General features: G+C 38.9%; 1 protein-coding gene and 1 non-coding gene across 3 annotated transcripts; one reads left to right on the forward strand and one right to left on the reverse strand.

Moving 5' to 3' along the window:
* Positions 1-62: 62 nt before the first annotated feature.
* Positions 63-4,196, reverse strand: LOC132702065 (homeobox protein extradenticle). Of its 2 annotated transcripts, XM_060670476.1 has the most exons (5): positions 3,776-4,196; positions 3,531-3,720; positions 3,118-3,476; positions 2,064-2,080; positions 1,744-1,892 (listed from the first exon to the last, which is right to left on the reverse strand). In XM_060670476.1, exons 1-5 carry the CDS (start codon positions 4,090-4,092, stop codon positions 1,876-1,878), a joined length of 900 nt encoding a protein of 299 aa, XP_060526459.1. In that variant the 5' UTR covers positions 4,093-4,196; the 3' UTR covers positions 1,744-1,875. The 2 variants fall into 2 exon arrangements, with proteins under 2 accessions (XP_060526458.1, XP_060526459.1); XM_060670475.1 differs by lacking the exon at positions 2,064-2,080 and having other exon boundaries at positions 63-1,892.
* Positions 4,197-4,877: 681 nt separating this feature from the next.
* On the forward strand, positions 4,878-4,959 carry Trnal-aag (transfer RNA leucine (anticodon AAG)). The gene has a single exon. It is a non-coding gene; the product is annotated as a tRNA-Leu (tRNA).
* Positions 4,960-26,073: the final 21,114 nt, after the last annotated feature.

Raw genomic sequence — 26,073 nt, forward strand, 5'->3', positions numbered from 1 at the left:
ATTATTATTTTTTATCCCTTCCAATGGGTGAGTTACCGCTAAACGAAAACGCAGCCTTGCAGGTTTTAATACACATTATATTTTTTGCAAAATACAGAAACGCGTTACATAAGGGTTATGTATAAAATAATTAATCTTTTCACTTACACTAACAACTGACGCTTCATTAAAGCCTCGATAAGTGTTACACTCCTGTCAAATTATATCGCTGTGCAAATACGCACCACATTTCCATGATCGGGAACATCGGACGTAATTCTAGGTTAGGAACCCATAGCGCCACGCAGAAACCTCAAAAATGGAAACCTGGTGTATATTTTGTTGACTGCACCAATAATACTAAACAAAATAATGCACATGTTCCTAAATTACAGTATACGATTGCTTGGTATACATAAGCCGGTATACTTCAGGGGCGTCGGACTTGACATGGACAGTGTTAAGCGTCTATATGCGGCATCGAGAGAGGAAAAGCATTTTTAGTAATTTATTTTAGTATATAAACAGAAAAAATAATCACGCTTAGCCTCGGATCTGAACCCGCAACTTCCGGGTAGTCCGATGTCAAATCAAATGACTTTAATCACCAGACCACCTCGGATCGAAGTAGGTTTGACAAACATTTTAAATATCAAACGTAAATAGTTCAGGCTGCCCCTTTGCCAAGGCATTTTTGATTTTTACAATCAATCTCTAAGAATGCGACATCTTACCCCCTCACTACCACGACGTCTGAGGTTACCATGGTTACCTACATTGCACGTGAGTTTCATGGGTTACTAGACCGTCATCAGTTACTTTAAATAGTGAAATTCGACGTAACGTAGTAATATCATCGCTCCCAAAAATCGCGACGGATAAGTTATATTTTTATAAGTGGCGTGCTGCGGAAAAAAACGTTTTCGCGAGAAAGTATGGAAGCCGGTTGTAGACGACGATGGATCAAAATTAAGGAACGTCCGACGAGACCTAAAGGGGATTGATGTTTAAGCTTCAAGAAATGCAAGGTAACCAAGCGTATTTGTAATATTATTTACTATTTATTAGGTAAAACGGTATCCGTAAGGACGGTAAAAATTGACGGCTATGAAATTTACGTAGAGACAGGTATTAGTGCACGCGCTAACTTGAAACCGTTTTCAGCAAATCTCCGCAGCCATGTTGGTTCTTAAACGCCGCTAGAAATGCACAAAATTTCCTACATTATCGGCATGTTATATATATGTTTATATATCTAGTAGCCATATTTCAGCAGACCTTATAAATTTGGGAATTATAAGTTGGAGAAACGTTATAACTTTCGGATATTTGTAAATACGGAATCCTTTACAATTTCAATAAAACAGCTTTCTATAACATACGATACAAAAAAAAAAAAAACAATTAAATTCAAGTTAAATTTGGAAAAATCTCTTGCCCACTTTTAGCGATCACATGGCAACAGCCATTTTGCTAATGGCGTATTGGATTATTTTTCCTTTTGATTCGATTATTGCTTTTAGAAAACGATAAAGGCGCCAACTGCTCCGAATGCACGAGAAATGTTTTTCCGGGGTCTAAAATTTTTCGTTCGGTTATTACCGGGATCCATAGAAACAAGTCCACTATCCTTGCCGGTCCGACAAATCGCGTTTAACCTAAACCTAGAAAACTATTTGGGACGAACTTAGGGCGAGAGTTCTTGGGCGTGCATCGGGTCGTAACCGCAACTGCTCGCGTCGTAGGCGGAGCCCTGATCGTAAGCGGAGCCCATCGAATAGCCCATAGAGTCTTGGGGGGGCGCGGGCGACATCATCGGGGTGGGGGTGCCGCTGTAGGGCGAGGCGCCCGCCGCCTTTTTGGCCGCGTACAGGTTCGCCTCCTCTTGCGCCTTGCCTATGTTCTTTTTGTACCTGGAGGCAACAATGACGGGGAAAATTCGAAATTTCCACGGTACACTCTTTTTTCTTTTTCTCGGCCGATTGTTTTTATTTTTATATCTCCGCGCGAAACGTCCCGGTTCGTTGCAGAAAAAAAGAGCTGGGGGGCGTTAGAGAGTTCGAATTATCGATAATTTGGCTTACCTGTGTTCCTCTTGTACCTGGCAAAGAAAATTTTCTTTGTCCACATATCAGATGTCAATTATTGTGCAGTGACAATCAAAAGTATGGAACTGTGTTTCCCGAGTGAGAAATAACTACTATCTAATCTAGTCCGATCGCAAGTTCGCTTGTGCCCCAATCAGAGCCTATTCCGAGATAAATTGACATGGATGCTGATGATTTGGCTGCCCGATAAGTCGATGGCGAGTTACCTTTTCCTTTGTGGTCTTTATATATTTTTTTAGAGGATTACGCTACACAAAAAATAAATAAAACCAAGAAAACAAGAACAATTTTACATTTCGCCCATTTTAAATTAGTGGTCTTTTTGTAGTGTTTTTTTTCCACAAGGGAGTACTGCTTTTATTTATTTTTATTTACACTCAATATGTTTACTACACTTAAAACGGAATCTAACGGATTTCGAGACTAAAGATTTAATTTTAAACAAATTCCGCGCTTTTTTGCTCCTATAATCAACTAACCAATCACAATGGTGAACTAAAGTGGGTATTAGGAAATTCCTGTAACTACCCTAACTTTTCTCAACTCAATTTGGATCAGCTTATGATGTAAAAAGTTTTATTCCTGAAAACTACCAAACCCACTTTTAGCAATATTTGCAATTTACTGACCAATCAGCTTTAATTATGTTAGTTATCAGTTCCTGCAGTAGACCCATTTAAAGTTCCATTTAATAATGCTTCGCATTTTACAAAACCACACATTACAAAAAATGATAATGAATAATGTACCAATAAACGTTAACACAAACACAGCTACCCTTGCTTCCATATTACTATAGACACACAAGAAGAAGAAGTGTCGCGCCTAACCTAACTCTCTAGCGTGCATGAAAACGTTTAATGCAATTGCGAATATGCCGTGGTTTACCGACCCCCCGACTCCTGTAAGCAGTGACTTCCATAGTTTTGATTGGCGCTGCACGAAAATTAAAAATTTTTGAGAAAAAAAAAACACTCCTACCATTATCACAAAAAAATTTCGCCTTGGCACCGCACATATCGAGACTCACCTAATTCTCTTATTGCCGAACCAATTCGAGACCTGTGACACGGTAATACCGCACTTCCGCGCCAGCTCTTCTTTGGCTTCCTCGCTGGGATAAGGATTGGACAAGTGTGAATAGAAGTACTCGTTTAAAATTTCCGACGCCTGCTTGCTGAAGTTTCGTCGTTTTCGCCTAGCGTCCAAGAACCTGGACCGCAGTATCATGACTGCCTCGCAAGTGGACTGTTTCAGCTGCATTTGAATGGAGCTGAACTTTTTGTGGATGATTTGGACCATCCTCTCAATCTCTTTCGGGGTTATTGGTCTGGTTCGTGATTGTTCACGGAGCAGGTTCATCACGTGAGTGGTGAACTCGTTACAGGCCTGAAAATGTTTGCTTATCAAATAATAATGCTATCCTATAAACAACATTGTTACCTGCTCATATTTCTCCAACTCCTGATGGTAAATTTGCCTAATCTGAGCAAGTTTCGCCCTGTAATCCGAGTGCTCGATGGCATTATCGGGTTGTCCGGCCTGTGCTGCCGCGGAACCTGATGCAGCAGCCCCGGCGCCACCGCCTTTCTCTGGACCGGCCACCCCTTCCGCGATAAGCATATTGTCCAGCCTGAAAAGGTGCAAATGCTGCATGTACATCGACGAGTCATTGTTCTCAGACCTACCTCATGAGTTGCGGGTCTGGGGGCTCCTCCTCTTGTGTATTCCTCAAAGACAGCACAGTCTTCTCTTTAATTTCACACAAAACGGAAAACAAAGCGGGTTTCATTCGGTGGCAGTTTAGAGTGTGCTTCCTTGCTTGGGCCTCGTCCAAACTCTGATCTGTGATGTTCATAATCTGCTGCAGAATCTCGCCGATGTCTTGTTTGCGGGGTTCATTGTCGCCCCCCGATGGCGTCTCGCCCTGCTGACCCATACCGTACGGTTGTGGCGGCATCAAACCGGCTCCTGTGTGGCTTAACATTCTGGCTGGATCATCCATCTACCGATTTTGCCACAATTAAATCGAAAAATTTACGCGATTCCCATAAACAAGGTACCCACGCAACGGGCAAGGACCTTTTTGCTTGGGTCATGCGCAAACTTTCAGGATATTTTATGGATTCTTGACATACGTCGTGGATAACGCGGTCGGACGTCGTAAATTAGATCTGTTTGAATTAAAAAGGCAGTTTCCTCCATTCCCTTGATGATGCAAAGTCGGCGTTAAGATTCGTTTTGATCGTGCGAAATACGAATAGTTTGTGTGCGACAAGATTTTTCTAAATATGTCGTCCAAGAGTTAATAGCGACAGTTCGGAAAGTCGAAAAGAGAAGTAACAAAAATATCTAACTTTCTAAAGAATGTGCTGCCATCCAGACGGGAGTAGTTGAGACGAGTACAACATGTTAGGCGATTGTACCAGAGATGGCGCTCAATGTTTGGTAAATATTGGAATTCGTCTATTTAAAATTCTGGCCAACTTTTAGGCGTTCTCATAGTAATAGTCATGTTAATAATTGTTGGTTTGATTATTAAGCACCATTTAGATAGACCGCTTTTCGTATTTAGGTAATAATTTGTATAGGTTGAAAGGAATTAATATCTGCCTGAACCTGCTTTCTTATGATTTAGATTTTCTGATGCTGTTTATTGCGTATTGCACCTTTAGTTTTCAATTTGGAATACAATTGAATTCCACGGGCCTACGATGGCCGCATTAGTTAGATGTTAAAAATAATCTGCGACGTGTCTAAAAACAGTGTTGTAGTCACAGATTTTCATCGGGTAGCGTGGCCGAGCGGTCTAAGGCGCTGGTTTAAGGCACCAGTCTCTTCGGAGGCGTGGGTTCGAATCCCACCGCTGCCACATAGTTTTTTTTCATGGAACATGTCTTTTTTTTCATAAGTGACGCGAAATTGAAAACTCGCGAAGCGTATTACTTTAATACATTTTTTCTGCGGGCCGTGGAATAACGGGAGACTAAAATCTTTTCTCAAGTTTTTAATTAAGATGTTTTATGTCCTCGAAGACCGCAAGTTTTTCGGATTGTTTGAGGGAAAACTTTCTGACTTCAGCTGTCGTAATAAATTGCATCTCCATAAAGAGCGGAAAACTTGGTCGTGTCACGATCCTCCGTCGCGGAAAATTAAAACTAAAGAGCGACTAAGCCGCCGGAAAAGATCTAAAAAGTGAATTAAGAATCGTCTTCGAGGATTCGTTTTAATACAATTTTAATTTCGAGTTAATCCGAGGACCGACGACGGGTGTCGCCGCTGTTATGCAAATAACGTTTTTCGAAAATATTTGGTTTTGTTTGAGAAGGCGTAAATTTTTATTATTAGGCAAAGAGTTTCTCGCACTGAGATAAGTCTTAGAAGGTTCTTTTCTTACAATAGACTATTTTTAGTCGAAAATGTCGATAAATGGCGGTAAAAATAACCGAACTAAAAAAGCTAACCAGAACTGTAAACTAATCTAAACTAAATAAACTACACAAGTTTTTTTAAAAATTATTTAATGTATTTTTTAAAAAAAAATTCATTAAAAACCCACTTTAATGACTTTTTGAAGGAACAAAATATATATTGCTTTTCAACTTAACTACGAATTATATTCTCCAATGTTACCCATTTTTTGCCACAATCTGTTTAATATACAGTGTTTTGGTTAGTTGACAAAGTAAACCGAGAAAACAAAATGTCGGAAAGTAGTTGGCAACCGATTAAATGCAAACGTTCGGGGTTGGTCGCGTTGGTTTAGTTTTGGTTACGTTAGTTTTTGTGAGGTGGCTGAAAAGCTCAACACAAAGTTGAAATGGAGTTCGAGAAAATGACGTTACGCAATCTAACGCACTCAATATAACGTTAATCTCGTAATTTCCGTGGCGGTTGCTGCTGCTTCGGCGAGTCTCCGGACTGTGCCTCCGGGGGAACAAAGCTTCCGGTCTCCGTCATTGTACCGGAAGTGACGCTGACTGATGATTCCGGAACGAAACGTTTCTAAAGGATCCCGCTCAAAGAATACGAGCAGATGGATAGCGGGCTCCCCCGACCCCGCAACACAACGCTCCGCGACGTTGCCGCAGTTTCCAGCTTTTTACGTGAAATCGGGAAATATGGGGATGAAGATTTTTTCGTCGGTGGACACGATATGTAATTTTTTCGAGCAAAATATTTCTAATTGTTTTTTTGGATTTTTGTTTTTGAAGCCGATTTTTTAAAATTTTGATTCTGAGGCCTAAATGCCGACTAAAATTATTAATAATTATCTTCAAATTTTGGAATTTTCTCGACAAGGTTGTTGATTTTTTGCTCAACAATAAACTGGGATTCGAATTGATTTGCTCATCCAAAGATTCTCTACAGTTAACATTTTTAGTTGAATATTATGTGAATATATTTACTTTTGAAAATGTGAATCTAAACAGTTTTCTTTAAAAAAATATTAATATTAGATATGTATTTGCCACTTTTCGTAATTCAGACACTACATTTTTTTACCGAGGTTAAACTTAATTCAAATTTACTGAAACTGAAAATTATTTTTCACGTAAAAATAATTGTTAATTTTATATGTAAAATTTCTTGGTAGCAGACACCTTGTAAGTGTTTACGGAACAAAGAACCACATCTAAAAATTGAAATAGAAAGAGATAACTTATTTAAATACTTCACATTTTCCAATAACCCGCACCAAATGTGGCAACGTCGGACGTGACGCAGCACGATCCGGCTCCCCCCAGCCCCCTCCGAGCGCCCACCGACCTTTTTTGCAAGTAAGAAAAGGAGATGAATTATTATACTTTTGTGTCTACGCTAATGGGCCATTTGCTCTCTCTCTGTAGCAGATTTTAGATTTAAAATACATCAAGGGAAAAATTCAATAAAAATTTTTGACGGATTACCCGCCCCCGCGGGCAACACAAAGATAAACATTAACGGGGATCGCGCACGTAAGGGATGGGATGGAGCGGGTAATGGAAAATTGGAATCCGGGTCTTGCGTTCGCTACGTTTTTTTTTGTCTAACTGGCCAGATCGACGAGAAACTGAAAATTTGTGAGAAAATTGAAAATTACCTTTTGAAGGGGGAGCAAAACTTTTTCGAAACGTCCACATATTGATTTCGTATGTCTAAATGTTTCTTAATTCTGAAATAATAATTAATACTTGGTTATTTAGAGGCCAAGCATGATCGATTTTGTTGTTTTGGTCGAGTGTTTGTTCTCTGGCTGAGTTTGTTCTCTTTAGTTGAAAAGTTTGAAATGTTTAAACCCCTGTCTGTTCTACGGAAAAATTAAAGTTATACAATATTTAAAAAAAATAATAAAGAGGCCTAAATTGGTTTAAAAAAATTCTAAAATTACACTGACCAGTTTTAACTATCTTTGAGGATTTCCATACAAAAATTTTGATATAAAATTGAACTGAACAAAAACTTTTGACGTAATACACACGCACAACGAACAACATTGAAAGAAATTGTCAGTGTAAAAGTAATCATGAACCCATCGAAAATGGCAGTTTCAGCATCAGCAGCTTCAGCATCAAATTTTACGTAAAAGTTTTTTCCGGTGACAAGTTTTTTTTTTATTTTTTTAATTTTTAGCTCTAAAATATTTTCTTTTAACTAACCCTGATATTAACCATTTTTTGTTATTTTTTTTTTTATTAAAAAACGCAATTTGGGGAGAGTTATATCTGATTTTGTCTCTGCTGCACGGGTACACTTGGACCAAAATTATAGTGCTTTTACAACCGACCCCGTGATTAACTTTGCCTACTATTTATTACTCCAAAATTGCAGCCCCTTACAGAACAACCTGCAGAGTAGACCCTTATTTTTTTATTTATCTACTAACAAACGGGATATAAGTCTGTTGTCAATCTTTCTCGCCGAGCAATTCTTGAAACATGTACGTAAAAAACTTAGTACCTAGTAACAATTTATTCTATTTCATTGCATTTCTACATAGTATCATTATTAACATCCAAAATATTAAATATAATAATAATAAATTATCAGCCCCTTAAAAAATCGTCAGTATCGCTACTGTTATTCAGAGTTTTGTGTAAAAAAGAATAAAAAATAAGAATCTACAAGGTGTTGGACTTTTATATTATTGTAGGCGTCGGCTTTGATGTTTGTTATATTTGTATACTTACCCGCATTTCTTTTATTATTATTCTTATCTTTTGACGTCACTTCACTCACTTTGAATGGTTAGTCGTTAGCAGTGCCTGGGATAAGCGGCAATATGCTCGCACTAGGAACGAAATTAAAACTTCCGGCGTATTTTTTTTTTCGTATTTATTTTTGTGAAACAGCAATATGTGATTTATATTATTATATTCATATAATTTCCTTAAAATTAATATTCATAATATATTAACGGATTTAGAGAAAAAAAAATGAGGCACCTGATATAGCAGCTATATCACTGTTAACATTTACCATTGAGGTCGCCGTCGACGTTAGTCGGAGGAGAGGTGGGGGGCGACTGCAGAACAGACTCTCGCGCATGACAAAGAATTGACGTTTAGCACAGTCCGCGATTTACAAATGTGAAAAATAATTGACGATCGGTCGTTCGTCGGCGCCCCGAAACGCGAAACTTAAATTTAAAATAAAAAAAAGAAGAAAACTCAAAATCGTCCCTCTCCATTTTAACAACAACGTTATCTACATCCACATCGTCCACGTTTATAAGAGACAGCGAACGGCAACGAGACGGACCGCGGTCTCGGTCGATCCGGCTCGAAGGACCAGATTGACGCTCATACGGAGCGGTCGGTCTTGTCGCGTTCAACAACAACACCTAACAAAGAACAAGTCAACAACGCGTCTCGCAGATGAACAGTTTGTGTTTTTTGTTTAAAAGGATACCGGGCGATCGGAGAAAGTGAGAACGGTTTTGCGTTTATTTGATTTTTTTTTCTAGATTCGCCAATTTTGATTTTCAAAACCGCCATTTTCTGTTGCTCGATTTTACATCTAAAACTTCAAAAATTAATGCAATCATATACGTTTGAATCAGATTTGAAAATCATTCACTTTCTAGAGTCGAATGGACAGCTGTTCGGAGGGTCCCCACTTTCTCTTCCTCTGCGAAACCCAATAAATCGCGTCCTTTTTTAATGGGAACAAGCCGTATATGGCGTGAAACAAAAAACAGAGACGGGTAGGGGGGACTGATGAAGCTCTACATAAAAAAATACAACGGACAATATATAAATGTATATGACCAGTACCAACATGACGAGATAGATGGGGTGGTGGCGTTTATACCTATTATATAAAAATTAATAAAAATAAATCAACAAAATAAAAACAAATTAAGGGCGTGCCCTAAATATAAGCACCTACGTCTACTATTTTTATATTTACAATAGAGAAAAAAAAATGAAAACAAAATGGCGTCCCTCGGTTCGCTTATTACATTTTATATTACACTTACGCAAAGGGTTAAGCGTCGCGGGCCCTTCCGCCCCCGAAAAATAACCAACCCTTCGTTGTTCTTTTTTCTACCCACGCCTATATCTTATAAGCTATCTACACGTTTTTCTTTTTTCTCCCTCTCATCGTTTGCGTTAACCTATAATTTATTTCGTTAAATTTCGCTACTTAACGCGCTGCACGGCAACGCCGCCGCGACGGCGTTGCACAATCAGCGATCGCGTTCGAGACCCCGCGAACCTTATCTACTTTTTAACTTACGTTTGTATAAAAATGGCACCAGCTCTATTCAAAGAACGTTGTAATTGTTTCTTCCCTCGCCGGGCGTGGCGAGGGGTAAGGGGTTGGTCGTGACAATCCTGCGATTTGCGGAAAAAGTTGATCCGTCCGCTTTTGAACGGGCCCGCGGCGGCGGGTTTCCGAAAAGTCTCAATTTAGACTTTATGAAATCCAAATTTGAGGTTAGGTACGATTTCGATCCGCTTTTCGGAAATCCGTCGGACGCGAACCAAACGTCTAATTACGCACATATAAATATAGTGTATACATAGAAATATATTGCATGATAAAGCCATGTATATTATGTACAAACATGTATACAAATCGATGAGCATATTCACGAGATCACAAAATATATAACATTATAACATTTCAATTAATTGTCGAGTTTTTTTTTGTTTTGTTTTGGTGGTAACGGCGAAACCGAACATGCACGTATCTAATTTAAAAAAAACACACATCTGAGGCCTATCCGCTAGACATTGAACTCCTATTAGGTTTATTTCTTTATATCTTGGCGGCGTTCGCGCGTACACTTCCCGTAGGACGTTGCTTTTTTTTTTCATCTGAAACAAAACACAAAAAAAATATTGAAGTACCATACCGTCGCCATTTTGCCTTAAAAAAGTTATTCGTGTGCTGTGTAACTGTGTCGCGAATGAATACATTTTTTTTTTGTTCGCAGAAAACACAGAAAAACATATTTTTGACGACAATCTTGATATTTTGCATACAGGGTAGAAAATTAAATTTATTCGAAGCCATGGAGATTAACAAAAAGAGAAATTTAAATGTATTGCTTAAAGATCACTTAGATTTAAATACTACCTCTTCTTTATTGAACTTAAATTCCCACAACATTAATTAAGGTTTTAAGGTATATATAGTAGCAGGTAGTTTGTAAATATTAAATTTGATTTGTTGTGGAAACAATTGTCATGTAAAAATATATAATTTCGTGAAAATCTCAAGTTTTAGTTCTTATTTGTTTTGATAAATGGATTTTCATCAGTTCAGTAAGTTTGCACCATAAGTAGCACCATAATTGACACACCTTGTGCATTACGGAAAAAACGTCCGCGGTATAATATCCCGCGTTTGATGGTGCAATAGTTTTTCGAGGATAAACTTTCACCCATTTAAAAGATTCCAATGTAGTTTGTCTACATATAAATTTTGAGAAATGAACAAAGAATTTTTTACCGAAACTTAAAAATACTCCGCAGGGCTGTTAATTTTTTGATGACCCGCTTGAAAGAAAAATGTTTTCTTCTGAACCCAAAACTATACGAAAATCCTATTGCCCCCGACTTTCACAGATTTCACGACTGTTTTTCGGGATGGACATTAACCCCTGCCAAGGATTTACAGTGATTTATCGTAATTTATTATTAATTTAAATAATTCAAATGTATACTGTCTACATTTTTTTCATCTTTTGTATTTTTACCCAAACTTAAAAATACTCCGCAAAGCTGCTAATTTTAATTGTAATGTAAAGCCTGAATTTCAGTCACGCGATCTATAGCAATTTATTGAGGATTTACGCACGATTAATTAATGATTTATCACGATTTATTTTTGATTTAAAGGATTTTAGAGAAATTTGAAAAAGATATATGATTAAATTAGTATTTCAGAAACAAAATTTCTCCTGGACCCAAAACAATACGCAAATATCTGCCAATCCTATTGCCCCTGACTTTCACAGATTTCGCGAGGGCTCTTCGGGGTGAACTCTAACGCCTTGCCAAGGATTTACAGTGATTTATCGTAATTTGTTATTAATTTAAATAATTCAAATGTAGATTGGAGTTGTAATGTGCAGCCTGAATTAGAGTCAGGCGATCCATGGCTATTTATTGAGGATTTACTACGATTAATGAATAATTCATCATGACCTATTTTTGATTGAAAGGAGTTTAAAGAAATTTGATATAGATATATGATTAAATAGTGAGTATTTCAGAAAACGCATTTTTTTTCTGAACCCAAAACAATACGAAAAAACCCGCCAAAGTCCCATTTTACACGCGGGAGTAGACAAGCCTCAAGGCGGTGGTTGCAAATTTCGGACACTTACTTTGTTTCAAATTCAGAAAGTGTTTTGCCATAGGAGGGGGGTTTGATATATGGTAAATTGGATAAGAATCAACATTTTGACTAGTTTTGACAGACACAGAATACAATAGGCGGCTGGATTTGGAACAACCTGCGTTCAGGAAAGCTTCTCTCCCGATCTAAAAATCAACCGCCCACCCACCCCTCGTCCAAAATTAAATTTTGCACGCGATTAAGCGCGAGTTCAAAGAGCCCCCTGACTGGCATTTCTTTTTTGGCACCAGGATCGTTTCTGGAGAAATGTTCAATTACCGACCCAGCCCACCGCCCTTCATAACAAATCGTCTATTTCGCGTAGATCGAATTTTTTTTAATTAATTTTCTCCGGAAAACTCTCGGTTTTGTAATTGGGCGTTTTCACACTCCGTTAGCCGCCGTTGAGCGTATCAATCAAAATTAACGGGGGTGCAAATTGTCGAAGTGGGAGGGGGGGGGGATGCCGCGGAATTTTCCCGCACGGACGGATGAATTATTTACATATTTTAATAGTCGACCCGAAAGGAAAAATTCGGGCGAGTCCCCCCCTCCGCATACGCCGTGAACTCGTCGCCAAGATCTAAAATGTAAATAATTAAGATTTATGAGCGTGAAAGAGCGCAATCGAAGAGGGTAAACGGGGGCTAACAAATGACATCTTACCATGGGGGTGCATAAATGTAAAAATTATCATCCTGCCACCCCCCGCCTCCAACCGCTCGTTAATCGACGTAGTCTCCCCCGCTAGAAGAGCTAATGTTGCTTGGGTGGTAAGAAGTGCAGGCTGACACTTAAGGGCAGTTTAAGCAGTTTGGTGGTGAAACCAGTGCTTACAAGATATGCTAAAATGTAGAGAATTTCTAGATGTTGCATTTAAGCACAATCAAGAGTTTATCGTATTTTTCAAAGTGATCAGAAAAGTCTTGTTGTGTGTTGTATGACTGTATTTTCAACTACGTAAAGAACGTTATCTCAACAAATCAACGGGGCTTTTGGAAGTATACAAAAAGAGTACTAGATATCAAGGACAGTTCTCGTATATACCGATTGTAGTAAGATTTTCTATAAAATTAGTCCCGCTGGCAGGACCACAATATGTGTACCGCAATGAATATAAATCTAATAAAAACCTCACAACATCAGGTGTCACAGGGTTCTAATTTAGGACCACACTTGGTTTTAATTTATTGATGACGTTATTTCAGTTTCAAGCAATACTGAAACCATGATATCTGAGGATGATTTAAAAATGTTTCCTACGTAGCTGTGTTACTTTGCAGAGTGCAGTGGACTGTTCGACTGGTGCACCTCAAACGATTTACACCTTAGAATAGAATACAATAAATTAGAACTTATTGACCACGTTTTGTTCTTACAATTATGGCAAGTCATAAATACAATACGTAAAAAAAATATGTATATGAAAAACAAGACAAGATAAATTATATAAAAAAAACAGTGTATAATACATAAGAACAGGACAGTGTATATAACAAAGTACAGGAGGTACGACGTACGACCGAGTAAAAGCAGTGCCTTTTAAGAAATCAATCAGAAATAGGGTTGCAAAGTGAAGAAAAAATTTTTCAAGCTGTTCTAAGTCCACGCTCGTCAGAAATAAAACCGAGAAATTTGCGTGACGGGCGACAAACCTGACGCTCATCAAAATTGATAGTAAGATTGGCAGCTTTTAAACGTTTATAAACTTCCGTAAGAATTCACAGACTGAATTCCTAATATGGAAATGAAAAGGAGAATGTCATTAGAATATGTGTTGGGACACATTGATAAGAAACGGCTGGTACAGCTCCACAGCTCCAAAAGCGACGTAGTCCAAGACAAAATAGACTAAGCCATGGGGAAACGGGCAATGGAAGCTGGAAAGATAAAGAAGGATGGAAGAATAGATTGGGCGCGAGTTGTAAACACCAGGTCTCAGCTAACATGTCCAAGTTTTCAGTATTTTTCGTAAGATTTCTTTATGACATTTTAGAGGTTGTGTAGTTCTCTCTGTATAATCTCCTATTTTTCTCTTGTTCTCGCGCAATCACACCAATGCCGATATAACGGCCGCGGATTAAAACGGACAACCGGAAAATCAATCGGAAAAAGGGGAAGAAAAAAAAATAATAATCCCTTATCGGTCGACGCTCGTCGCGACGTCACCGGGCGATTACCGCGTCGACGCCCGCCTTCGCCGTCGAGTTTTAATGAAATGACAAGCGTGTCATTTTAACCCCCTCCCGTTCCCGCCCCGCCGCGCGTTCTTCGACGTCGAAAGTATTTCCGATTAATTCCTATAGGGGTCGAGGAGGGGGTGCGCTCGTGCGGGATCGACTTTGAAACTGTGGCGAACGGTAATTCCGGTTCCCGGAGGATTATCCCATGTTAAAATGTCGTCGCTTATTTTTTGCCCTCGCCGACGACGGACGCGGGGGGTTAACCGACTACGTAACGTCAGGATTTAAAGCGACCCCCCACGTCCGCTGAATAAAATCTTTTGAGCTTGTCTCTTCCGAGTAGAAGACTGAGCCGTCGACTTTTAATTTTACGCGTGGCTCGTTTTTAACTCTGGCCGACGTTAAGAAGGAGTTGTTTTCTCGACGAGCGCGACGTTGTCGAATTTTCCGTTTTCCCGCGACTTGGGGAAATTTCGCGCGATCCGGCAATCTCGCGACGTCCCGTAGCTTAAAATAACATGTTTGTTGAACGGTCCCCGTATATCGTAATCGCGATCTCGAGTATCATTAACATACAGGTCACGAAAAATATTATTCGGTTATAGGGTTATTTTAAGTGTGACAAGTGGATGTAAAAGCGACAAGAAATGTACGCTGTTGTCACGAGATTAAGTAAAAACCTGTATTAAGTATAGCATCGTTGTTTGCTTAATTGTAGAAAATGCTTACAAATCTTTTGACCAGCAATCTGTTCCTGAGCGTCCCTTAAATGACCGAAATGAACGTCCAGAGTTGGAAGTTTGTGTTTTAGCAAATGTAAACTTTCCGTGCAAACGTATTCCAATTTCCCACAAAATTACGACAGAAGCAAGAACAGTGCGGAATATTTTGAAGAGAAATGGGTAGAAGTGTTATAAATTAGAAACCACGCAGCAACTTTTAGCAGCAGATCACGAGAAACACATGGTGTTCTGTAAAGAAGTCACATGTCCATTCCTTTAAGGGCTCAATATCAATTGGCAGTAAAATTTATACCCAGGATGTCTTTGAATGAAATCTTTTACCAAACATCTTTCTAAGGTATCCAAAAGGCTTGATGTCCAAATAGGGCATTCGTGGAATTATCCATTCAGATATTTTAGGTGAATGTCTTAAACATCATGTAAAAGTCCAGAACTTTCAGATATTCATGATAATAGGCAACAGCTTTTTGCTGGATGGATGCTTGACAAATTTTCGCTCATTCAAACGTAAAAAACCATAGTAAATTGATGGGGATTTGAATACAAACAAATATTTAGATCTTTTGCGTGGCGTTCATGAAACACTGGCCAAAGTTCGAAAAGAATTTGACGATAGGTTGGAATACTGCTCAGCTAAAAATGGCGGACTTTTTGAACCTTTGACTATTCATTTTTGTTTTAGTTTTGTTTTTAGAACTTCATTTTTATTTTTCATGTCGGGTGGACAGCTATGATTTTATTAAGCATAAACAAAGAACAATAAATTGGTATATTTTTTGAAACAATCTAAAGAAATGGGTCAAAGGTTTAAAAATCGAATTCCAAATACTACATTGGGCGAAAGAAATCTTCCCTTCTTTCCAACCCTTCGTAAGAACTACCTACTGTCGAAGGAGCCTTATATTTTATTGGAACTGAGGAGACGTTAACCCTATAACCGAATAATAAACTTGCGTGCACAGAAATCGGCCCAGTGTAAATTTTTGACTTTAGTATATTTTTTTTCTGACTCAAAAAATAAACATGCTATTTAGAAGACAATTTAATATGCTTTAGTAGGAATTTAAATTTTGGCAAGGGTGCGGAGCTACGGTTAGAGAAACGTGTTATAGATTTAAATTAATCGACTTTGCAACTGTAATTTTCACAATATTCGTCTTTAACCATTTGGATAGCGTTTAATTGTGGAAGCTTCATGTAGACTACACCGCAACTTATCGCTTTAATCGAAAGTGGACTTGGTCAGCGACAACGGGATATGACACGCGTTTGGGGAGACTGGATCTTTTGCTAGGCGCCTTGGAACAGGCGGAATTACAACGGCTCGTGATGATCGCTTTGTCGTGTCAACAATAATGAGAAGTCGTCACCTTAATGCGGTTCAAGTGCATTAACAGCTCCATAAAGTTCGCAGAGTGTTAGTTAGTTAGTGGACATTGAGAAGACGACTGAAGGAAAATAACCTGACCCCAAAAACAACCCTAATTGGTTCAAAACTTACTCCAGCTCTTCGAAAAGCACGCCTACACTATGCACGAGATCATCTGAATTGGATATTGGACCAATGGAGAAAATCGTACTGAAGACCAGAATAACGATTTGCAGAATGCTTCAATGAAGAGCGGAGCCCTTATGGAGGTGGTTCCTGCATGATATGGAGTGCAATTTCCATGGATGCACGAATCAACCCTGTTTTCATCCAAAGGGGCGGCCGTGGTCAAGGGACAGGAGGTTTAACAGGTGCTAGGTACATGGAGGATATTTTATCAGATCACGTGGTACCATATGCCGACTATAGATATTGGTGAAGAATTAATTTATATGCATGACAATGCTAGACCGCACACCGCAAGAATCGTGAAGATTACATTACAGAAGTTGGTTTTCGAGTTATGGAGTGGCCAGCATGCAGTCCCGACCTCAATCCGATCGAAAATTTATGGGATGAGCTAAAACGGAGGATTCGAACTAGACTTGGTACCTCAATTTTCATCCCAGAGCAGTGGAGGAAGAGTGACTTAACATTCTACAAGAAACAATAGCGAACTTGATTAGATCTATGCTTAATCGCGTAAGATATGTTATTAGGGCAATCGGGAGTCATACCCTATATTAAAAAATAAGTGTTGAGTTGCCAATTGTCAATAACTCTATTTGTTTTTTGTAATAAAAAAAGTTAATTTAACTCGTGCAATTATGTTACTATGCCAAACCTAAAAAACAAAACTGAATTTTAATCCATTTAAACTCGTATTAAAGCATAGTACATTGTCTCTCAAACAGCATATTTTGTTTCTGATCAGTAGTTTCTAAAAAAAAAAAAGAAATTGAAGTCAAAAGTTCGCAATGGACCGATTTTTATGCACGCAATTTTATTTTTCGTGACATTTATATGGACGAATAGGAGAGGTCTATGCAAATACCCCGTAAGTCTGTTCTTGAACACTCTTGGGCAAGGCGCGCCCCTTAATATTATCCGGCAGTTCATTAAAATTACAAACACCATCGTAGAATAGAGTTTTCTGTAAATTTGTTATTTTTACCATAGAAACATTGAAGTGCTGATTGGAAGGTATATTATATTGACCTTTTTTCCAACCATAATTTAAGATAGCCTGGTTGGTGATCGTGCGCAATTCCATAAATCAATATTAAACTTGCTCTTCTAATGAACTGCCCGACATTTAGCCAATTTAGCTGGTCTAACATACTCTTTATAGGAGTATATCTAGTCCACTGCGATAAAAACCACGATACACGGTTAGAAAACTCTATTTTCTTACCAATTTCTTACCAAGATCACCCCTAAATATTTAATTTCGGAAACAAACTCAATTTTATTACCTTGTATATCCACAGAATACTTATAAAATTTTTGACAGTTAACCTTAGAACCGATAACCATGCACTTGGTTTTGGAGCTATTTAATTTCAGTTTATTTTGACACAGCCATTCGTAGAAATACTGCATTTCGGTGTTCAGTTTGGTAGCTATTTCTTTTTGCAATCGTTTTCAGTGACTGAAATAAGCGTGTCATCAGCAAATAAGTTAACAAAGGAGTTTTTTAAAACCTGATACATATCATTTATATAAATAATAAATAAAAGCGGACCCAACACGCTTCCCTGCGGTACCCCCCATCTGCTATCCCTGTGACTAGAAACATTATTGTTAATTTTAGTCTGGTGAGATCTATCAGATAAAAAGTTCTTTATCCATTCTAGTGCAGAGTCTTTAATGCCATATAAACCTAATTTTGTAATAAGAATGTCCCCGTCAATAGTCTCAAATGCACGTTTAAAATCTACAAAAACACTCAGAATTAGTTTTCATTCATATCTTTCCGCCACAATGCACATATATATTGCAACGCAGATTCGCACGAGTGTTTGCTGCTGAAACCAGACTGTCCACTGTAGAGTAGACAGTTCCGCTCCGGGTAGTCTCTCAACTGCCCACACACTATCGTTTCCAGGATTTTATCCACTGCTGGCAGCAAATCAATTGGTCGAAAACCACCAGGTGTTTTCGGTTTCGGTTCAAATGTTTATTTCGGGCAACCTCATACCTGCCCATTTTGGACAGTTTTGCGTGGCATCGCCGTTAGTTTTAAAGATAAAGAGTTGCGCCTTTCGTGACCTGGTGACGGGCGACTGTCAATTGTTTAATGTTGTTATTCGAATTTTAAAAATTGACATTTACTCGAAATACGAAATCACCCGATGGTGACGACGGACTTTTAGATATTCACACTAATCGATAATCATTTTGTTACGTTTATTCTGCTCACGAGCCCAAGGAGATTCAAATCCGTCGGTCTCGCTGGCTAACTCAAGAGGACGAAATGTGCCAGTATTGTGGTCAGCAAAAATCCGAGATTTAACGGCCGGCGATATCTACGACTACAAAAGTTGAGGTTCACGGACTATCGGCGACTCGCAACGCCGAAGGTGAATAGGGGGAGCGGTCGGGTGGAATAACGATCAACTCGCGCGCGGGACTCGGGAGGTGAGGGGAGAACAAAGCCGAATAAATTGTCCGTAACCGCGTCTTATTAATTATGTCGCCCCCGTTGTCGTCTGTGCCGCGACGCTTTTGAATTTTAGATTGAATTTCGAGTCCGGGTCGAAAAAAAATTGAATTACCCAATTTTCCTCCGCGATAGGAACCGAAAATAATAAATTGCAACCTCCCTCTCCGTGTTCGAGGAACGGCAACGTCTTTGCGCCGATTTTCCTAGTTGTCGCGTAAACATTAACCAACTCCGCCGACAACAAGTAGTTGGCCAGGGTAAACAGATCGCGCTCGGTTGGCCGGCAAAACACGCAAAGGGAGGGGGCAGGGAAGTAGCGCGCCAGTCAAAACAACCCCCCGGCTCAACACACGAATTCCCAAGCAAAAGCAGGTGTCTAACCAACGATACGGGGGTCTGTGGTTCCCTAATTAGAGGGCGTAAACTGGGGGGTGGTTTTGTAGGGGGTTAAGACCAGAGTAGATGGAAAGAAGAGGGTATGGTATATTCCAGACTTGTTCCTGGACGAGGTATCTCACTAACACAACCGACATCAAAGATTACCAGTTCTATAAGATACGAAAGCAGTTGAGCTCTGTCACGATTTTTTCTTTTTCCATGTTTATTAAGAAGTTTCCACCACTTTTAGAAGACCATGCCAATTTGATAATGGACAAAAGTCGGCATCACCAGAACTACGGAACAACTCTCTATGATTATAAAAGCAACCAGCTTCCAAGACCTTTGTTTTCTGACAGTGTACCTTTCGCTGGGTAGCACACTAGTGTTCTGTCATCGACGCTCTCCACAACACGCAAATTAAAATGACAATTTGACAAATCATAAATGAAAAAGAAAATTAGTCGGCATCTCCAAACCACAAGGGAACACGACAGTTTAAAACGAATAACAACCAAAGAGTTTAAAAGATCTCTTTTATCTTTTATTTTTTTTAAGAAACCTAATTTCCTTCCTTAACACAACGTATCACAAAAGAGGTTAGTTAAGCTAAGCTTCAATTTCGCCTTTTGTGATTTACGCATAACGTTATTACGTAGTAGATTATTACAGGTAAGTGGCGCCCCCTTCCCACCAATCCACTCCTCTAGACAGATCCTTCCTTCAACTACAGTTATTCCTAGTTTTTCCTCATTCTTTATAAAAGATATACATAAGATTAGTCAGAAGTCGATTGTTATCAAATTTTCTTATTTATCTTTATGTATCTTTAATCGGACCATAGAAAATTAAAGCTTTACCCTCAAACAAGTAAACAGTTATTATTAAAAAGTCTACAAGAATGAAGTTCATTAACTCTTTTGGATAAAATTAATACCTAACGAACTTGATTCACGATCAAAAGTCCCATTTTTTAATGTCAAGTTCAAGTCCTGAATAGCAGGCAAAACATCAGTTGAAGTAGAAGCTTTAGGAGCAGAATTTAGTTCTGGTATATCTTGAAAATGAATGCCAACTAGAGTTTCAATGCTATCCTTATATTTAGATTTAAATTCAGAAAGAAATGTAAAGCTAAACTCAGATATTTTGATCTAGATTTCTGATCTTTTTCTACTGTAGCTCCTGTGGCTACTGTCCTATTTTTGTTTCAGTTTTACGAAGATTTGGTTCGGTTACTTCTAGTTCTCAAAAAAAATTCTTTTTTGATTATTCTTAAAATTCTAAATAATTTTCAAGTAACCCCTATACCCAAATGGAACCGTTTTTGCATTTGAATCGGTAAACTTAAATAACAATAAAAACAAAGACAAAATATGCCCATTTTAATACATTTTATTTACACGCGTCTAGTTTTTCTATTTTAAACAAACAACTGCAAAGAAAAACTATGAATGAGAGACTGTCCGTTGATCTCATATTTCACAAAACGAACGATGAAGAGGTTCTAAAGGTTTTATATAACGTATACAAAGTATATCTCCTTGAATTGTCTGAAGATGATCCAGAACGGAGAATAGAATGTTCGTGGTCTTGTTATAGATCATCGATTCTCAATCCAAATTTCTTATTGGCTGCTGGCAACCAATATCCCCAAAAGCAAAATCTAGGGATTGAAATAATTGGTGGAAACATTATAGGGCCTTGCTTTGTGAATGAAAAATAAAATCTTTTAAAGAGAAGTTGTCCCGCAATTAGCTTTGCTTTGAATAAAAACATACCATTTTTCTTTAAAATAAAAACTTTTCGTAGCTTTGGGGAAAAACTATAAATTTGGCGACATCTATGTCATCATTCACTCCATTCTGATTAGGTATATAGTTTATCGGTTAGGGAAGCGACATCGACCTCCAACCTCCCGCCAAGGGGTACGTTATCCCGGACAAACACACCAAAACAACCGGACAAGCCGCCGCTCCATCGTGATTCCGGTAAAATGTCGGAGACGACGGGAACGCGGCTACTTGTTGCTCCGGGCCGACCCGGAAAGGAAGTTCAATCAAGTTGTAAACGGAATGCTTAACTACCGTGTTTCCCGATTCGTTATCAGTACATCGTTAATTATGTAGAGGAACTAGTTCGGTTGCGTGCATGGTAACAGGAGCTACCGGATTCCGGAGGTCAGCACCGCGTCTCCGATGTCGTCGAAGGTGTACGATTCTATATCCCTACGTGGCCCTTAATGCGATCAATTTCGTTAGGAAAGAACTGGCGTAGGTGTACATTTCACGTCAGACGTATATCGTTAGAAAACATAGACCGTTTGTCATCCATAACTCCTTTTGTCCGGAGATTGGAGAGAGTTTTTTTTCCTTTGGGGTATTATTTATCACCCTTACGTTTCATCGCGTCACAATTTGTGCCTTAGTCAATGAGAAAACTGTATAATGTACATTCGGCAACGAGGGTTATACAAGAGTGAATTGATTATCTATTCTCATGTGCTAGATTCAGCAGTTAAAGTTGACTGATGCACTATTAAGCATGTCTCTGATAACATTTCGCTGCCTGCTGCTTCTACAAACAGTTATATACCAGCGCGAATAATGCAGTCAGACTAGGTCTTCTTGATCGAAACTCAATTCCGAAATGCACACCTTATATTGCGAGTCTATATTCTCATGTTCAAGACTGAGTAATTAAGGTAAAGCTGATTGATGTGGCGTTGTACTCTGCTTGAAAAATACAAAATCAATCTTCAGCGTTGCATTACAAAATAGGTTCACCACAATCTTCCAAAGATCCGAAAGCAACCCCACACTTGCCACTGTTTCCTCCCCTCTCAAACGATACAGAGAGAAAGAGACAGTTTCAATCAAGCTCTGAAGAAGCCAACAGGACGATTGGCGAAACGTCGGCCATCGCGAAGACTTATAAACCAATGTGAATTATGGAGTCAGACTAGGTCTTCTGGGTCGTAGGTCAATGTCCTACCCTCGTAATCTTTATATATTTTCATGTGCTAGATTCATTGACTAAGGTAAATCTTTAGCTTGATTATGGGGGTCTCTGATAATATCTCTCTGCCTGCGCGCTTAGACTAACGTTTCATAGTGATGATTTTATTAATAAAATTAAATGTACATTCTGCAAAGAGTTATACTAACATGAACTATGAAGTCACACGTAGTGTTCTAACTCGGTCAAGATCCAACCCTCCTTAAGTTGTAATCTTGTAATTCCAGTCTGCTCGAAAAATACAAGATCATTTTCAAGCTTGCCTAATAACATCCCGATGTCTGTGACCTAAAATCAACATTTCACAATGCCGGCTTTATTAGTAAAAGTAAATGTACATTTTGCAAAGAATTATACCGTTATGAGTCTTCTGGGTCGTTCGTCAAGGTCCTACCCTCCGCAACGGGTAATTTTGTAATTCGATTCTATATTACCATGTGCTTGATTCAACGACTAAGTTAAATCTGTCTAATATAATATATATAATACTCTTGTTGAAACATACAAAATCAATCTTCAGTTTGTCTCAGAGGGTTTGTGATAACTTCTCGCTACCTAGTAACTTAGGCTAACGTGTCGTAGTGCTCTCCTTGGTTTTCTCCCACCCCAACTTTGTGATTATACGAGGTTCTGTCGATTGCAAATTAATGAAATCGCTACCTGCAAAATTCTGACGTTTAATCGCTCTGCTTGCGGTATGTCATCGCTTAATCGGCTTAATCAATCAATATTTTTTACGTTTTTAGTCGTCCCACATGTAAAAAAGTAACATTTTATTTCAGTGAAAACGATTATTATCAATGACCCGTCAATGTCGGCTCAACCCAATTTGTTTCCATTTACATTTGGAACGTCTTCCGATATATCATTCCCATGTCACTGATGTAACAGAATAAATATTGGCGCCGCACTCGATTTGAATTATTAAGCCCTTCGTAATGTCATTCGGTACCTGGATAATGCTTACTTGCCACCTAATGCTATCCACTTTCACACTTTTCCCTACATACGTTAGAGCTTACGTGTGGGTTGGGCGATAATGTCCATCAGCTGGGCTCTGTCAAATACAAATTTTCCGACTTTTCTCTATGTCCATATAATCATGTGGAGGGGATTTTGGTTGGTGACGGTTTGGTCAAGTGCAAAAGAATTGGCTCTACCAGTGAGTACACTTATGCCTTGCTGCTCATATTTGTGACGTAAAACTGTTTAGACAATTTTAAGACCGTACGTATTATTAAATTTAAAAACGTCGCAGCGGAAAATGACATTCGCAATATGAATATCAAAAATCAAATCCAATTTGCCAATGTCGTCGAGATACCATCGTCCCGCCATACGTCAACCAAATCGACTCCCTCCCATCCGACAACCGCCGCCGAGGCAAAAATGTTTAGCGAGATTAAAAGTGGATTCTGAACTGTGGCACAGTTTCAATACCACCGTGAGGGCGGGGCCGTCTGCTGTCACAAACGGGCTTGGTACACCACAAGGTTTACTCAATTGTCGTCGTCGTCATTGTGATTTCTGTAAGGGTTACGTTTTAAAAACAAGATTACAAGATATATTTTCTTGTCTGACAGAAATAACGTAGAACAAATTTAAAAGTTTCCATTTGTGCATCAGCAAAAATTACAGCGAACTATTGCAATTTAATGCGCATTTATCAAAGATTTATCATGATTTATTATTGATTCACGCGATTTAAATCGGGTCTATGTATTTAAAACATATAACGGTGGTGTGTATTCAATCAGATCGTAGTCGAATAATTATTCAGTTGATTTATCTGATTTTACAGTGATTTATCATGATTTATTATTTTTATTAGTATTGTGTATTTAAAAAACACCCCGTATAACAGCGGTGCGTATCCAGTCGGTGGAATCGTGAAATAACTATTTCAATGGTTTGTCTAATTTACGGAGGTCTATTTTTAATATTAGTAAAGTAATTTATCAATTATTATTTGGATGAGTTGTCCACTTTACAGGAATTTTCGAGGATTTGCATTATTTTATCATGAGTTATTATTTAAACGATTCAGATATCCGACTGACGAATTCAATGAACAACATTTGTCGACCGCGAAAACGGTACTGAGACGGCACCATAATTAATCCAAAACCGCTTAGAAAAAGAACCACCGATTCGGCAAAACGTCGAAAAAGGTACAGAATGGAGACGGGCCCGGTTTTGGCCCGACGCCACGCCGCTTTCACTTGTTCCGACGCCCGATCCTCCCTCTAACCCCACAGACGCCACCGCGACGCCAGAGTCGGCGACGACGCTTCCACCGACGCCCGTCGTCGTCTACGTCCGTCGCCATCCGCCCCTCTCGTCGTTCGCCCTTTTTACTCTTAGTTTTTAGCGTCGATCGCGCCCTTCTTTTCCCCTACCCCACGCAAAGGGGGGGGACGGAAGCGAAAAACTAGCCGACATTATTGCCCGCTGTTATCTCTTTTGACAAAACGACCGGCAGTAAAACTGCCGTTTAAAAGCCGAGACGAATTGAAAGGGAACAAAAAAATTGACCCCCCCCCCTTTCCGGTTCTGCTATAATTTTTTTTATAATTCTAAAAGAAAAATTTCGGTAATATCTCAGCGATGTCTTGAGGAGGGCGGTTTATGACGAGTTATCGGGGATTTACGGCGGGTTATCGAAAAATTTTAAGGACTTAGGACACATTTAAAGGGATTTCATAATAACCAATGATAAAAATCGCCCATGGCTATCCAAATTTTCTTTGAATTGCATCGAAAAGCTCTCTGATTTTTTCGTGTTTCGTATTATTTTATGCATTGCCCTTCATTTTTTCAGGCCCTTCAACTCCTGACCATGGATAGATGTCCCGCAATGCCGATTTAAACGGGATTTATATAGATTTATTTCGTAAAAATGATTTATGGAGCAATTTTTTTTGCCCGCGGCATCGATCAAGCGAAAACCCACCCCTCGATCTCGCCGTTACACCCTTTATCGCCGCCTCATGTTCGGACGATGAATTTGCAAACGCACAAGTTCGCTTCCCATCGCCGTGAAAGGCGGGCCCCTTGACTAAGCATATTATCTTAATCGATGATTCCTCCCGAAGTTTTACAATACGTCTCCTTCGTCAGGGTAAGTGGAAACTTTTCAAAATGGGATGAAAGCGACGCGGAACAGCGACGCCGTCGCTCGTATTTAAAGCTCTTATTGAATTGAATAAGCTACTCCGGGATAGGCGTATCTTATAAAAATATATTTACTCTGCGGAACTACTGATTGTGGTGCATAGCCTTAAAAAATTAAGGCGATTTACTGTGATTTATTAAGGATTTACGACGACTATCGATGATTTATCGTGATTTATGAAATGCTCTGGAACCGTGTTAGATGTTAGTGGAATAATTATGTTGACTTTTTGATTATTTGTGTGATTTACTATGATTTATTATCGATTTAAAGGATTTAAATGAAATTTATCTATTACTAAATTTTCACCAATGAAAAAAGTATTTACTTGGCAGAGCTACTAATTCTTTGGTAATTTCATTTGAGCGTCTTAAGCAAAATATCAGCGAATAATTAAAACTATTTTGATAACAGAAAATCGGGATCCGTAACTCTAATTCTCCCCCAAATCGTTGACAGTAACTGCCGATCCGTTCGGGTAATTTGGAAGCTCTAACGGCGGCAACGATTCGAGAATCGCCGAATAGGTAAGTGGGCAACAAACCCCTGCTTCCCGCCCCCATCACTTAATTATATCCGCCATTTCGATTCGGTAAAATAAATCGCAAAGTTTCGGACGAAACG

This window comes from Cylas formicarius, unplaced genomic scaffold (assembly GCF_029955315.1).
Source record: "Cylas formicarius isolate icCylForm1 unplaced genomic scaffold, icCylForm1.1 PGA_scaffold_5__7_contigs__length_24384050, whole genome shotgun sequence".
Taxonomy (NCBI): domain Eukaryota; kingdom Metazoa; phylum Arthropoda; class Insecta; order Coleoptera; family Brentidae; genus Cylas; species Cylas formicarius.